The sequence below is a fragment of the Lipotes vexillifer genome, unplaced genomic scaffold, assembly GCF_000442215.2.
Source record: "Lipotes vexillifer unplaced genomic scaffold, Lipotes_vexillifer_v1.1 scaffold777, whole genome shotgun sequence".
Lineage (NCBI taxonomy): Eukaryota > Metazoa > Chordata > Mammalia > Artiodactyla > Lipotidae > Lipotes > Lipotes vexillifer.
In genome coordinates, this window is record NW_006784423.1 from 210,547 (window position 1) to 225,191 (window position 14,645).

At 40.6% G+C, this 14,645-nt stretch overlaps 2 protein-coding genes across 3 annotated transcripts in view; both read right to left on the reverse strand.

The window, feature by feature from the left end:
* Positions 1-150, reverse strand: part of CCDC138 (coiled-coil domain containing 138) — a 49,392-nt gene extending 49,242 nt beyond the window's left edge. Inside the window, 1 exon segment of the mRNA XM_007456837.1 lies at positions 58-150. Within this exon segment, the coding sequence (XP_007456899.1) occupies positions 58-150 (93 nt within the window).
* Positions 151-1,810: 1,660 nt separating this feature from the next.
* The window catches only part of RGPD4 (RANBP2 like and GRIP domain containing 4), a 55,857-nt gene continuing 43,022 nt past the window's right edge, over positions 1,811-14,645 (reverse strand). For both annotated transcript variants that reach the window (XM_007456813.1, XM_007456812.1), the window contains exons 24-29: positions 8,604-8,808; positions 7,907-8,008; positions 4,368-4,513; positions 3,203-3,476; positions 2,681-3,015; positions 1,811-2,314 (exon numbers count right to left, since the gene is read on the reverse strand). In XM_007456813.1, coding sequence (XP_007456875.1) covers positions 2,009-2,314; positions 2,681-3,015; positions 3,203-3,476; positions 4,368-4,513; positions 7,907-8,008; positions 8,604-8,808 — 1,368 coding nt within the window. In that variant the 3' untranslated portion in view covers positions 1,811-2,008. The remainder of the gene's footprint in view (positions 2,315-2,680; positions 3,016-3,202; positions 3,477-4,367; positions 4,514-7,906; positions 8,009-8,603; positions 8,809-14,645) is intronic.

A 14,645-nucleotide genomic window follows, 5' to 3' on the forward strand; every position in this document is an offset into this window, starting at 1 on the left:
CGCAGATCCGGCGACCCGCGGACTTGGCATGGGCCGACAGGCAGGGCAGGACCTCACCTCGGCGGGGCAGCCGCCCCCCACGCCGTAGCGGCTTTCGAGGCGCTCCACCATCAGGTCCTGCCCGGGCGGCTTCACCACCCTCGGCTCCATGGCCGCGGCTGCCGTCGTCTCCCTGGCAACGGCGCGCGGCCGGGCGGGGCGGGCGCGGCGGATTTGCGCCGTGACGCACGGCGCGCCGCGCCGCCGCCGTCTCTCCGGCAAAAGCGCGGCCTCTGGCGCAGGTCCGGGCTCGCGGGCCGTGGGGGCGCGTTGCGGGCCGGCGCGCGGGTCTCTCGTGTTTTCCTTTCCTTCCCGAGGGTCGCGCCGAGGGGCAGCCCGCGCGGGTCCGTCTCATAAGCGCTCGAACCCATCGGAAGCAGCTGTGAGACACTAATCTTGGAGAAGTCGGTTTCGGCCAAAGCATTCGTTACCAAGCTTGTGAGTCCACAGTTGTAATCTTTGGGGCGCCTCCGAGTGCCTCCCGCAGCCTGGAATCCCTGGGGAGGCGCCCGGAAACGTGACAGGAACCAGTGTCCCCGCCAGGCAGCTGCGCGCGGGGACCCGCATGCATCCACCCACCCACCCCCCCCCCCGCATACACACACACACGCACACACACCCACACTCGGAGGGTCGGGGCCGTCCGCCGCTCCCGGCACACGGACCCCACGTGACCCCCGCACTACAGGCGGTCAGCAGGTGCTGTCCCAGGACTGCCTGTTTCCAAACCCCAAACGGCAGGACAGCCCCACTGCCTCACTACCCGAAATGAGGCGGCTCCGCTGGAAAGAACCCCGGAGGGCAGAAGGCACCGCCGGCAGAGGTTGGAATACGCAAAACGTGCTCTCCCGGGGTGCCCTGTGGTGCCACACGAGTAAGCTGATGAGAACGTCCCCCGTTTTCTGTCGAACTTTTGACACTAGCCATTTCCAAGTAAGTTTTCAGTGTATACCCAAATGGAAAACAGTCCTCTCCTTGGGAGCTCTGGAAAATTAGGTGGCAGTTTAAGTTTACGGATCTTTATCTCCTTACTTTGGTTCCAGAATGAAAAAACAACTAGATGCACAAGTAATGAATATTTTAAATGTCATGGCTGTTAACAATTGTCACTTTATTTTTGCTACAAAATTCACCAGAAAAAGGTACTGCAACAATCTAGTATAAACCAAATCTTTAACCAAAGCACATGGTATAGACCTTTTTAAAATACTCATACTTTATCACAATAACTGCAAGGAAAAATTCAAGTTCTATCAGAACCAAATGCAGTTTGAGGTAGTAGAAATAGATGACAGGTTTTTTAAAAAGTCTAAATACTCAACTTACTTAAAATGTAAAAATTAATTTAATACCTTGGGAAGAGCACAGGAAGCTACATAACATTTTAAGGAAAAAAGGTACTGTTAGCTATACAAGAGGTGCAAGAATTTATAGAAGAGCACTTTGGTTAAGTCTCTACCCTCTGGCTCTACCCACTCACAAGTGAATATTTATAAATGAGCACACCAATAGTGAAAATTACCAAATATATTCCAAATCTGAAATAAAAACTATCCAAGTCATGGTCCCTTTATCCAAACAATAAGTATATCCATGCAGGAAGTCTAAGAAGAAATTAAAGTTTAAAGTTTAGTTTAGAAGAAACTAAAATTGCATATATCATATTCCTTTAATAGTTTGAGAAGGTCTATTGCTTTTAACAAGATTAGTATTACTCCATTTTAATACAAATATGTCAGGAGTACATAAACACAAGTACACCTGAAATACACCAGTGTTTAAACTTTTATTTCACACCATGCAAGGTCAATTATAACACATTAAAAAGTGACAACAGCTATAAGCTGCAATTTTATATTTATACATTGGAAATGTCCATTTTCAAAAGCTGAACATAATTACCATGTTGTCATAACAGCTAGGCTTCAACTGTTTATACAGGTAAAATCTACTATGAAAAACAATGATTTTATATCTGTCCACATTCTGTGATAATAATTCTTCGACTAACAGACCCTTCAAGAGAACCAAAGGATTCAATCTTTTTCACAGTATCCATGCCATCTTTAACAAACCCAAATACTACATGCTTAAAGTCCAAATGCTCTGCTTTTTTCAGTGTTATGAAAAATTGAGAATTATTGGTATCCTGGCCTTGATTGGCCATGGATAGTAAGCCAGGACTGGTATGTTTCATATCAAAATTTTCATCTTCAAATTTATCTCCATAAATGGACCGTCCTCCTGTTCCATCGTGTTTGGTGATATCTCCCCCCTGAAAAAAGATTTCAATTAACAGGAATCCCAAATAAAATGTTAAAAATACATACAGAACCACTAAAGGGTAGGTCCTAAACACCCAGCTTCTTTGAGAATGCAGTCTGAAAACTAAGAAATACCCACTCATGAAAGAAGACAAAAAATGAAAAGATCTTTTTCCCACCCTCGATTTCCAGCAGGTTCAAGGCATTAAAAATATGAACCATTTTAGGCTGAAAGTTCTTTTGGGGACAGAAGCTGGGGGTGTGGAAATGCTAAAGAAGTCTAAAGAAAATAATAAGTGAGGAGAAACACCCAAATTTCCCAAGTTGGTGTGCTGCACTTTTCTAGACACCCATTGTGATGTACAGTTAAGACTTACGTGGCAAACAAAATCTGGAATCACTCTGTGAAAAATGGAGTTCTTGAAACCAAAGCCCTTCTCTCCAGTGCACAGTGCTCTGAAGTTCTCAGCAGTTTGAGGAACAATGTTTGAAAATAATTCCATGGTTATACGTCCCAGAGGCTCATCATCTGCGCAAACATCAAAAAACACCACAGGATTTGTCTCCTTTGCTCTCGGTGATACCTGTTCTTTCTGTTGTTCCTGGGGTTTCAATAAATTCTGTTGACATTCTTCAAATTTTTTCTTAAAACAATCGGCCATTTCTTTAGTTTTAAATCTCACTGCAAGCTGTTCCACTTTGGCTTCTCCATCTATTAAACAACAAACAACACAGTGACCTTTGTGTTATAATAACTGTTATAAATTGTTTCATTCGTTATAAATTATAAACTGTTATAAATTGTTATAACAGTTATAAACTGTTATAAATTGTTTCATTCGTTATCAATTTTAGAAAAATCCCCAAACCGGAAAGAGGCATTTGAGTGTAGAGCTCACCAGCATAGTCTGAGGCAGTCCAAACTAAAGCATTGTTGGAAACATTCAAGGGTTTCAGTTCCATTGTTTTGGTGATGACGTGGTTCGCACACACTTTGAGCACCTGGTCTCTTCTCATCAGGACCCGGTAGTAATTCTTCATCGTGTGCCAGAGGATCTTCATGTCTCCAACCCCACGCTCCTTCCACTGACTGGCCTCTCGATCCCACCTGTAAAGCTTGGCTCTCTCTTTAAATAAAATTTCTTCATCTTCTTCTCCAGATTTTACTTCTACCTGTGACAGGACATGAAATTATCTCTAAGATGCTGCTTATAAAATATTCCATAACAAATTCCAAGATCCAAATTCCTTAAGACACTGGCATGAACAGAATTTGAAAACAGTTAACATCCTGGGGTTACAAATGCATCTGATTTGGATGAGGCAGGAAAAATTTGTCATTACACATTTTCCTTTTATGTAACATTCTTCCTCACTTTGGAAACTAAATACATTCTTTTACAAGAGAGGTTTCAAAAAAGTGCTTGTTCTTAAATATTATCTACTGATTGAGGTTGAAACTGATAAAAGTAATTTGCCTAAAACAACATTCTTGTCCAGAAAAAGTACAATTTACTTTTTATTCAAAGGACTGTGGCAAATATGAGATTAGACGTTGGTTGGGTTTTTTTCTTTTGCCCCCAGAATTACGTTACTGAAAACAAACATGAAAAAATTAAGTTCTTCCCAAGGATTTCATATAGAATTTACCAAATAACATTTGTATGTAAATTTCTTTAAAAAGACTATTTGAGGGTTTCCCTGGTGGCACAGTGGTTGAGAGTCCGCCTGCCGATGCAGGGGACACGGGTTCGTGCCCCGGTCCGGGAGGATCCCACATGCCGCAGAGCGGCTGGGCCCGTGGGCCATGGCCGCTAAGCCTGCGCATCCGGAGCCTGTGCTCCGCAACGGGAGAGGCCACAGCAGTGAGAGGCCCACGTACCGCAAAAAAAAAAAAAGACTATTTGAACTTAAAGGCTGAACTTCTAATAAAGAGCTTCCATTTGAAACGGTCAATGTTCTGAAAGAAATGCTAATAAGGCCAGCCCTACAAATCAAGCCCATGTCAAGTTTTAAACTTAAAATGTGAAGTTATTAGTAAGGTTTTCACTCTGTAATATTTACCTCTGGCAATGACACTATTGGTTCAAAATGGATATCTTCATTATGAACCACCTCTTCATCACTACCATCTTCATCTTCGCCAACTTTACTGGTTGACTGTGCTCCGAACACAGCTGCTCCAGTATTTGCCCACTGGAAATTTTTATCTGATGAATAAATTAGGATACTTAAACAGTGCTATCTATTTTAATAAGCTCTTAGTCCCAGTTAGATTACTTTATGAATGAATCTAATTTCCAATGATGTAACATACTTCTAATAAAAATGTTTAAACTTGTACTCTTCTGCCATATTAAACTCATGTGGTGAGTACACAGGACTTTTAGTAACGTTTATGCCTGGATATACAGATACGGTCTAGGATCGTCTGAGCCTTAGGTCTTCATGATACGGAACTACAGAAGAACTTTCAGTAATGAAGCAGGTTCTTAATTAAAAGTACGTACTTTGAAACTCTGAAAACCCAGCTAAGCTCCAAAGGTAGTTCATTTCATAAAACATTCTATCACATGAAAAATATAACTTTTGAACCTAAAACTGTTCTCAAAGAAGCCAAATCTGCTACTTCCGTATTAGCCGAAGCAGACTAAACACGCTCATCACTTCTCTACCTCAACTTCCTCCCAAGCTAACTAGAGCTGGAGCTTAAACTTCTTGGCCAGGTGGCACTGGCAGCCTTGGGAGAAGCTGACCCCCACTGTCCTCAAGCAATACTAGGCTTAACTTAGTTAAGGGGTGAAAAGGCTCCCCACTCCCACGCAGAGGAACACAGACTTTTACTCTCCCTCACAGGGAGAAGGTGAAAACTAAAAGCTGCTTCATGCGCATCTCAAACGTGAGGACCCAGCCTGCTAATACATTCCCCGCTATCTTAGAGGAAAGAAACCCCTCAACTCTTCATCGCTTGCTGACAAAATCACTGCTCTCTAAACCTACATCTGATGCAAAAACTCAGGAGAAGGCAAAAATGTCATGGATCAGTTAAAAACTCAGCACCCTGAAGAAAGAACAAAATGAGTGTCTAAAGCAGTAACTCTAAGTGAGGTTTAACGGGGAGAAAAATAACAGGAAAAAAGAAAAACAAAAAATTCTTAAGAAGATACAGCAAAAGAATGCTCTGAAACAAGAAGAGCACAATCTCAGGTTGTGTGGGGGACTTCCTGAGAACAGTAACCACAGATCTACATGATACACACAGGCATAGGACTCAAAAATACCTGGCTCAGAAACTCCCAAGCAGAAAAAAATTTTAAATTACCCCAATACGCTGAGACGTATGGCAGAAAGTCTCAAAATTCCCCTGAAGCAATGGTTCTTAACACTGGGTGCATATTAAAATCACACCAACAGCTTCTGTAAAATACGAATGCCTGGGCCGCAGGCCCAGAGAGCCCAACATAACTATCAGGTGTTTCTTTTTTCTTTAAAAAGCTCCCAAGAAATTCTAATATGAAGCCAAGAGTTGAAAACCACTGTTCTAAGGGGAGAGGAGAAAGAACTTAAACAGTAAGAGTATAAAGATGTGCACATCAGTAATATCAACTTAACAACAACTGTGTTCTAGATAATAGTACCTAGGAAGCTTCCACTCTGAGTCCAGGTTTAATGAAAACATTACAGAATCTCAAGGAAATAAGATAAAATGTCAAATCACGGACAAATGGGAGCAGCAGATAAACATGTGTTCCTTGTGTTCTCTTAGTTTCCATATGAAATATTACACAAAAGACAGGGAGTGACTGACAGACCTGCCTGTGAAGAGGACTTTCAGGAGAAGACGGGAAAAAAAAGGAACAAAACAAAACATGAAACAAAAATAAAATAAACAGATGAAGAAAAAGTAATCACCACAGGAATAACACATAACAGAAGAGGAGGAAAGGATTAAAAAAAAAAAAAAAAAAAAAAAAGACTCCTCGTAGCTTAAAACCAACCAAAACAAAAAGTTTAATATCAAGAAGGTCCACACAATGCCAGAAATAAGTTTAAAAAACAAAAAACCATTCTGGTGAAACTGATTACCTTAAAAAAAAAAAAAAAAAAAAATCCCACAAGCTCTTAATCAAAGAAGGCAAGATGAAATTCTAAAATATTAAAAAAAAACTTACAGTAGTGTGAAAATTCCCCATGAAAAGCTATGAAATTGATTCCAGGGGAATTTAGTTTCAAAATGCTATTCTGTACTTACTAGCACAATCTAAATTAAATAAAGCAGGCATTCAACACCCAACTAATGATAATTTAAAGCAAAGTAATGACAAAATCTGAAGATAAATAAAAAACATAAACAAAAGAACTGATAAAACCAAAAGATACTTCTTTGAAAAGACAAAGCACAAATTCCTGTGAGATTTAAGAACAAAACAAGAAATGTAGTTTAAAAAAGAGCTTGGTAAATCATCTCATGGAAAAAGGTGCGAACATCAGCAAATACTCAGGGCGAGCCTCCCACATGGCATGAGTCTTGCCTACCTCACACTTTATTGTACAGTACTGATGGAGTACTTTGAAAAAGGTATACCAAGTATCAAGCAAGCTAACACATCAATTTTTATTTGGCTTTTTATTTGTGGACAATTATACCCACTATACTGTTGTATTTGTTGACCTATGACCCTGTGACTTCAGGCTACTTATTAATAAATTAAAAATAAAGCAACCTGACATCAGTGAAGCTATGAATTCCAACATAACATAGCATCTGAAGGTAATTTCTAAAAGTTTTACATGTGTGTTTCCATAAATGACAGGAACTGTTCTGGGTTTTTTTTTGTTTTTTTTTTTGCTGATTGGCTAAACCCAGTGTTAGTGAAACAAGTAAACATATGTGAGAGGGAAGAACACTATTCTGAATTAGATTAATCATGTAAGTATGTATCTTCAATAAAATTTATTCGACAATTCAAGCATCTTGTTCAATTTAGATGGTGCTATAATCAGATACATGAAATCTACCTTAAGAATGAGAAAATATGCTAATTGTTTCAAGCTTCTGAAACAATCAAGGAAAAGGATTATTTTCTACAAATGATACCCAAATGGACCAAAAATAGAAAAAAATCACTGGAAAAGATGGGAAAGCTCACCAGTTATAAATGAGCACAACCCTTATATTAAAAAGCACAATCAAGGACATTGCAAAAATAAAAAACTGCAAAATCATCTCCTTAAAAATTACTGATGCACAAATCTTGAAATATTAGTAAATCAAAAGTATAACTAAAAGAACAATGTGCCAATCCCAAGGTTATTCCAAAACTGGAGTGACGGTTCTGCATTTCAGGATAGGGAAGACTAGCACCATGAGGTACAATGAATGAAGAGAAAATTCCTATGGTTATAATATTAATAATAATATTAGTGGTTATATTAATAATAGCAAAAATAATAAAAGAGAAGCCCTTCCTTTATTACAACACTAGACAGCTGGAGGGCAGGGCTGGGGAAACAAATAGCCGGGTGAGTGACAAAGGGCTTGCTCCCCCCAGGTGTGCATATTTCTGTAATACAGTCATTAAAACCGCCCCTCCTGATCTTACCTTTGGACCCAAAAGCAAAATCCCCAGAATTACTGGAAGCCAAGTCTGCAAATGACAGCCCCGTGCTACTTCCAAATCCAAATGAAACTGTTTTGCTTTCCACTGGCAAAAGGAAAAGAGCAATTTAATATTTCATTTAATACATGTTGAACATCAAAGCTTTCTTTACTCAGGACCCAAAGAGAATGGGGGTAGGACCTGCTGTACTACTGAGAGGGATAGTGTGGGATGGGGTGTGGAACATTTATAATCTGGTTATCTCTCTCTCTGAAGAAAACTTATAAAAGACATCCAAGTGCGGAGCTTCCTCACTGTTGTTCAGTTTCCAGGTACTATATTCTCAATGAAGAATATACCAAAAGCAAACCCAAAATCATTCTTTAAAAATGAGATGTAGATCTATACTAAATAGATAGAGAGCTATACAGTTTCTGCTTTACACAATCTAATATAATCTAAAACATTCATTCAAAGGCTGGATTTCAGGAAATATCTAAAGATTTTTTGTATTCTCAATTGTAAAAAAATAAGCTCATAAAAGCGAAATACTTCATGCCCCTTTATACATCTCAAATTTTGTTTTAAGAAAGGGAGTTTCTGGATCTGCATTTAAAAGTCTATCTTCTCAAAATCACAGGTGTACCTTATGTAGTAATGCATGCCTAGAAGGTTTTTATAAACATATATCAAATTGTACCTTGGCTTGTAGAATCTGCATCATTTTCCTTTCTAGTAGATAAATCCACAGGTTTATTGACAGTTTCAGAAGAAACAGGTGGTGAACTAATACATTTGGTAGTAAACTCTGGTTCTTCAGATTTACACAATAATGGTACAGTCACTTTATTGCCATCTGTACACACACTGTCAGCCGTGCTAGTTATGTCCTCATTCTGGGATTTCTGCAAAGAGGAAGTAAATAACTATGCCATTAAGTACTGATTGACAAAAAAGGATCATATACCCTTTTTTTTTTTTTTTTTGGCGGTACGTGGGCCTCTCACTGTTGTGGCCTCTCCCGTTGCGGAGCACAGGTTCCACACGCGCAGGCTCAGCGGCCATGGCTGACGGGCCCAGCCGCTCCGCAGCATGTGGGATCTTCCCGGACCGGGGCACGAACCCGTGTCCCCTGCATCGGCAGGTGGACTCTCAACCACTGCACCACCAGGGAAGCCCCCATATACCCTATTTTAAAAGAAATTGAGGACTTGGAGTTCTGGACAAAATGGACTAAGCACACTTTTCTTTCTCCCATTCCACCTTCCATCCTACCTCTCCCAGCACCTACAGGTGAATTGGACTGAAACAGAGCGACTACAAGAAGCCTCTGAAAAGTGGATAAAAGCAGAAGGATTAAAAATCTCAAGACATGGGCCTCCCTGGTGGCGCAGTGGTTGAGAGTCCACCTGCTGATGCAGGGGACACGGGTTCGTGCCCCAGTCTGGGAAGATCCCACATGCCGCGGAGCGGCTGGGCCCGTGAGCCATAGCTGCTGAGCCTGCGCGTCTGGAGCCTGTGCTCCACAACGGGAGAGGCCACAACAGTGAGAGGCCCACATACTGCAAAAAAAAAAAAAAAATCTCAAGACATGGGACTTCCCTGGTGGTGCAGTGGTTAAGAATCCACCTGCCAATGCAGGGGACACAGGTTCGAGCCCTGGTCCGGGAAGATCCCACATGCCACGGAGCAACTAAGCCCATGCACCACAACTACTGAGCCTGTGCTCTGAAGCCCGTGAGACACAACTGCTGAGCCCACATGCCACAACTACTGAGCCCACATGCCACAACTACTGAAGCCCTAGCGCCTAGAGCCTGTGCTCCGCAACAAGAGAAGCCACCGCAATGAGAAGCCCACGCACCACAAGGAAGAGTAGCCCCTGCTCACTGCAACTAGAGAAAGCCCATGTGCAGCAATAAAGACCCAACACAGCCCAAAAATTTATTTATTAATTTTTTATTAATTTTTTTATTATTTATTTATTATTTATTTATTATTTATTATTTATTTATTATTTATTATTTATTATTTATTACTTATTTACTTACTTACTTTACTTACTTACTTACTTAACTTATTTATTTATTTATTTATTTATTTCCCACTAGTGAGGAGCAATGGCTGAGATGCAGCTGGCAGCCAGGCCTGATGATGAGACCATGGACAACTTGGCCTCCACGGGCCAGCCCGTCGGGGTCCCCGCACCACAGCCGGAACCCAAGGAGGTGCTGGCCTGAGCCACGTGCTCCCGTGCACACTGCTGGGGAGTGGGGGCACCTCTAGGCCACGTGGCCCATCATCCACAGCTGCCTGCCCCCAGCCAATGAGGCCAGTCCCTGCCTCCCGGACACAACCTCCTCCCCAACCCCTGCGGCAACCATGGGTTCTGGAAACGGACTAGGCTGAGCCGACGAGGTCGTGCCTGGGCCCCTTTGCTGAGCTGCTTCCTACCTGCCTACAGCGGGTGTCACAACAAGAAAGTACTGAACCTGGAGGAAGAGGGTTTCTGGCCAGAGCTGCTGGATGGTGGCAAGAGATTTGAGATTTTCTCTGACTGTCCCCCAGTTTTACAGAAAAAGAAAGCCCCTCACTATGGTAGATGGTCCCCAGGTGTAAACACTACTGGAGAGACAGGCAAAGTGACCATCTGAAATTCTGGCCTTACCAAATTCACTTTCAATCAAGACACCACAAACTTCCCCCCTCCTAAGAGCCATCTCATTAGAAGATGTATTTATAGTAAACTTCTGTTTTTTACTTAGGAAAAAGAGAAAGAAAAAGAAACAAAAAAGACTCTCAAGACCTGAGGGGTAATCTTGGTGAGAACCCTGTGGGAAATTTTTCCTGCCCCCATCCACTAACCCACATCCCAGGCAGGGTACCAGCCTTGTCCAAAACTGCAGCTGCCAACAGCACAGATGGAAAAGGGTCCAAGAAAAGTCAACTCTCCTTGGCCGAGGGTGGGGAATGTCATGAAATGATCTGTGTGCTGAATTATCAGAAAAACTCTGAAAAGCTGTTCTAACAATGTTCCAAAAAAGGACAAATACTCTTAAGACAAATGAAAAGATAGGTGTCAGGCAAAAAGATATAAAGCACAAAAGAAAATCAAATGGAACTTCACAACTGAAAAATACAGTAACAGACATATAAAAAATTTACAGAATGCTCCATCCAACTGCAGCAGTATACACGTTCCTCTCAAGCACGCATGGAACATTTATGAAGAAAGACCACATTCTAGGCCACAAAACAAACTTCAGCAAGTTCAAGAGAACAGAAACCATACAAAGTATATTCTCAGTCCACAGTGGAATTAAACTAGAAATCACTAACAGAAATATAGCTGAAAAAAAATCTCCAAATATCTGGAGATTAAACAATACATTTTTAATACACATGTCAAAGTCTCTGGACACATTAAAAATACTATGAACTAAATAGAAGTGAAACTACAGCTTACCAAAATTTGTGGAATGCCAACAAAAGCAAGGAAGGGGAACTCTGTAGCACTAAATGCATATATTAAAAAGATCTAAAATCGATAAACTTTTACCTTAAAAAACGAGAGAAAGAAGAGCAGTATAAACGGAAGGCACAAAGAACTAAAGAAATAATGAAAAGCAGAGCAGAAATCAATAAAAGAGGAAACAGAGAAAAATTAACAAAATAAAAAATGGATTCTTTGAGAAGGTCAATAAAATTTGATAAACCTCTAGTCAAGCTCACCGAGAAAACAAAATAGATGACATCAATTACTAATATCAGAAATGAAACAGGAGCTATCAACACTGATCCATGGACATTAAACGGGTAATAAATTTCAATGAACTTCACACACTTCACAAACACTGTTATGCCCACAAATTTGACAATGTAGAGGAAATGGACCAACCAATTCCTCAAAAGACACAACCTACCAAAACTGACATAAGAAATAGATAATATGAATAGGCCTATATTTATTAAAGAAAATGTACCATCAGTTAATGTCCTTCCAAAAAAAAATAATGATAATAAGTACCAGGCCCAGATGGTTTCAGTAGTAAATTCTATCAAACATTTAAGAAAGAAATATTACCAATTCCTACAATGTGTTCCAGAAAACAGAAGCAGAGGGAACACTCCCTAACAAAGTACGTGAAGCAAAAACTGATAGGAGAATAACAAACATGCTCAGCAACACTCCTCTCAATAATCAATAGAAGGAGCAGTAAAAACTTAGCAAGGATAGACTGGACTTGTACAACACAGTATCAACTGATTTGATCTATTTAGAAACCTGTTTTCCCTGCAAAAAGAATAACGAATGAACTGTGGTACGTCCTCACAAGGGAATACCACCCAGTGACAGAAAGAAACACACTAACACTACACAGAGTAACTGGGCCAAATCTCAAAGGCATTATGCTTTTGAGCATAATGAGTGTAAAAAGCTAGTATCAAAGGTTACACAAAGTATGATTCCATTCATGCTAGTCTGGAAAAGGCAAAAACGTAGAAACAGAAAACAGATCAGCAGTTACCAGAGGTTCCGGGTGGGGGAGGATCTGAACCGAAAAGGGACAGTAGGAAGGAATTCTTTGGGGTGTTGGAACGGTTCTGTACACTGCCTGCCTGTGGTGGGGGTTACAAGAATCCAGGCACGTGTAAGAACTCAGAAAACACACACACAGGGAAAAGTGATTTTTCCTTATGTAAAATTTAAAAATTAATACAAATGAAAAAATCATCATTTCTTAATGACTGAAGCACAAGAAGACAGTCCATTCTGTTTGTGTCAAATGATTTAGGCTAACACAGCAGTATTATTCATAATAGCCAAGAAGAAGAAACAACCCAAATGACCATCAACAGGTGAACGGGTAAACAAAATGTGGTATGTTCATACACTGGAATATTATGCGGCCACAAAAAGGAATGAAATACAGATAAACGCTACAATGTGGATATACCTCAAAAATTTACTAAGTAAAAGAAGACAGACACAAAGAACCACACATTATTATTTGTTTATATGAAATGTCAGAATAGGCAAATCTACAGAGACAAAGTATATCATTGGTTATTCCAGGCCTAGAGAAGACAGGTGGAAATGGGGAAGGGTGGTGACTGCTAGAGGTTAACAGGGCTTCTTTTTGGGATGATGAAAATGTTCTAAAACTGACTGTGGTAAATATACGAAAACCCACTGAGTTGTACATTTTAAAATGGGTGAAATATATCACAATTAATGTTACCCAAAAAATGTAGGCTAGATTACTTGGGGGAGGGGAGTGTGTAATCCAGCTCCTAATACATTCGCCACCTAAGAGTCTGTGAATGAACAACTCTTGTAGACAAATCAAATACCGCATCCCCAATGCTGATCCCCAATGCTGAGCACAGTGCCAGCTCATTCTAAGCACTTACACATACAGTACACTTAGGTGTTTTATGCAAGGGATGCCTATCTGAAGATCTCGTATAGTCCAAGATGAATCTGAGTGTAAAACAGGAAGGGTGCATCCTAAGAGGATGTATATCTACACCCATTACACAGCACATTTCAGCTTTAATGGTTGTTAGTTCTCTGTTTTGTCTCTGTGTATTAAAGGGTGCTCTCCAAAATTACAATTCATCTTGGCAATTTTTTTCAACCCTTATAGTGACTTATCACGTTTAATTTCTGTACCAAATGTATTTCTGAACAGCTCTTAGGACCGCTATTTAATGAACATATGAGAGTGTTAAAGGATATTTTACAAAAAGATTTTAATTTATAACAATGATAACACAATAATCACTCAAGCCATTTCAATGCCTATAAACAGCACAGTTCACAAAAAACTGACAAAAGACACCAAGTCCTGTTTGCACCACAGGTGGGAAAAGAATAAATGTACAATTCAGTCAGTGCATCAGCACAGAGATTATTTTTCAGTGTTCTAAGTTTTGAAAAAAAAATTTTTAATAATTATTTTTAAGTTTTGCACACAAAAGAGTGAGGCCAAATTTAAAATGCATTGTTTCAATTTGCATAACCCAACTGTATATTATGACTGTCCTGTATTTGCTGAATGAAAGACTGGATGCTAAAGCCTCCAGCAGGGACTTCCCTGGTGGCACAGTGGTTAAGAATCCGCCTGCCAATGCAGGGGACAAGGGTTTGAACGCTGGTCCGGGAAGATCCCACATGCCGCGGAGCAACTAAGCCCGTGCGCCACAACTACGGAGCCTGCGCGCCCAGAGCCCAGGCTCCACAACGAGAAGCCACCGCAATGAGAAGCCCGCGCACCGCAATGAAGAGTAGCCCCTGCTCGCCGAAACTAGAGAAAGCCCGTGCGCAGCAACGAAGAGCCAATGCAGCCAAAAAAAAAATTTTTTTAAATAAATATTTAAATAGATAAATAAATAAATAAAGCCTCCAGCAGCAGCAATTAGAGAAGATGATTAAGAGAAATCACATACTGTGTACTTCCACTGAGTCCAGGGAAACTGCTGAGGGATTTAAAATATACTTCAAATTTAGTATAGCAAGGCCGCTGATGGAAAAACTTCAGATAGGGCTTCCACCAATCTATTTGGTCATAAACAAGGAAGTAATGTCTTTACATCAGCTGATGGCCACTAGCTATACGTGCACCAATGAATAAGCTGAAGCCTGTGGAACAGGCGGCTTATCCTAGGTGGACAGCTAAAAGAAGCAGGCCACCTAGACTCCTCAGAGTCAGACAGACGGTGAAGGGTAGTAAGTCTC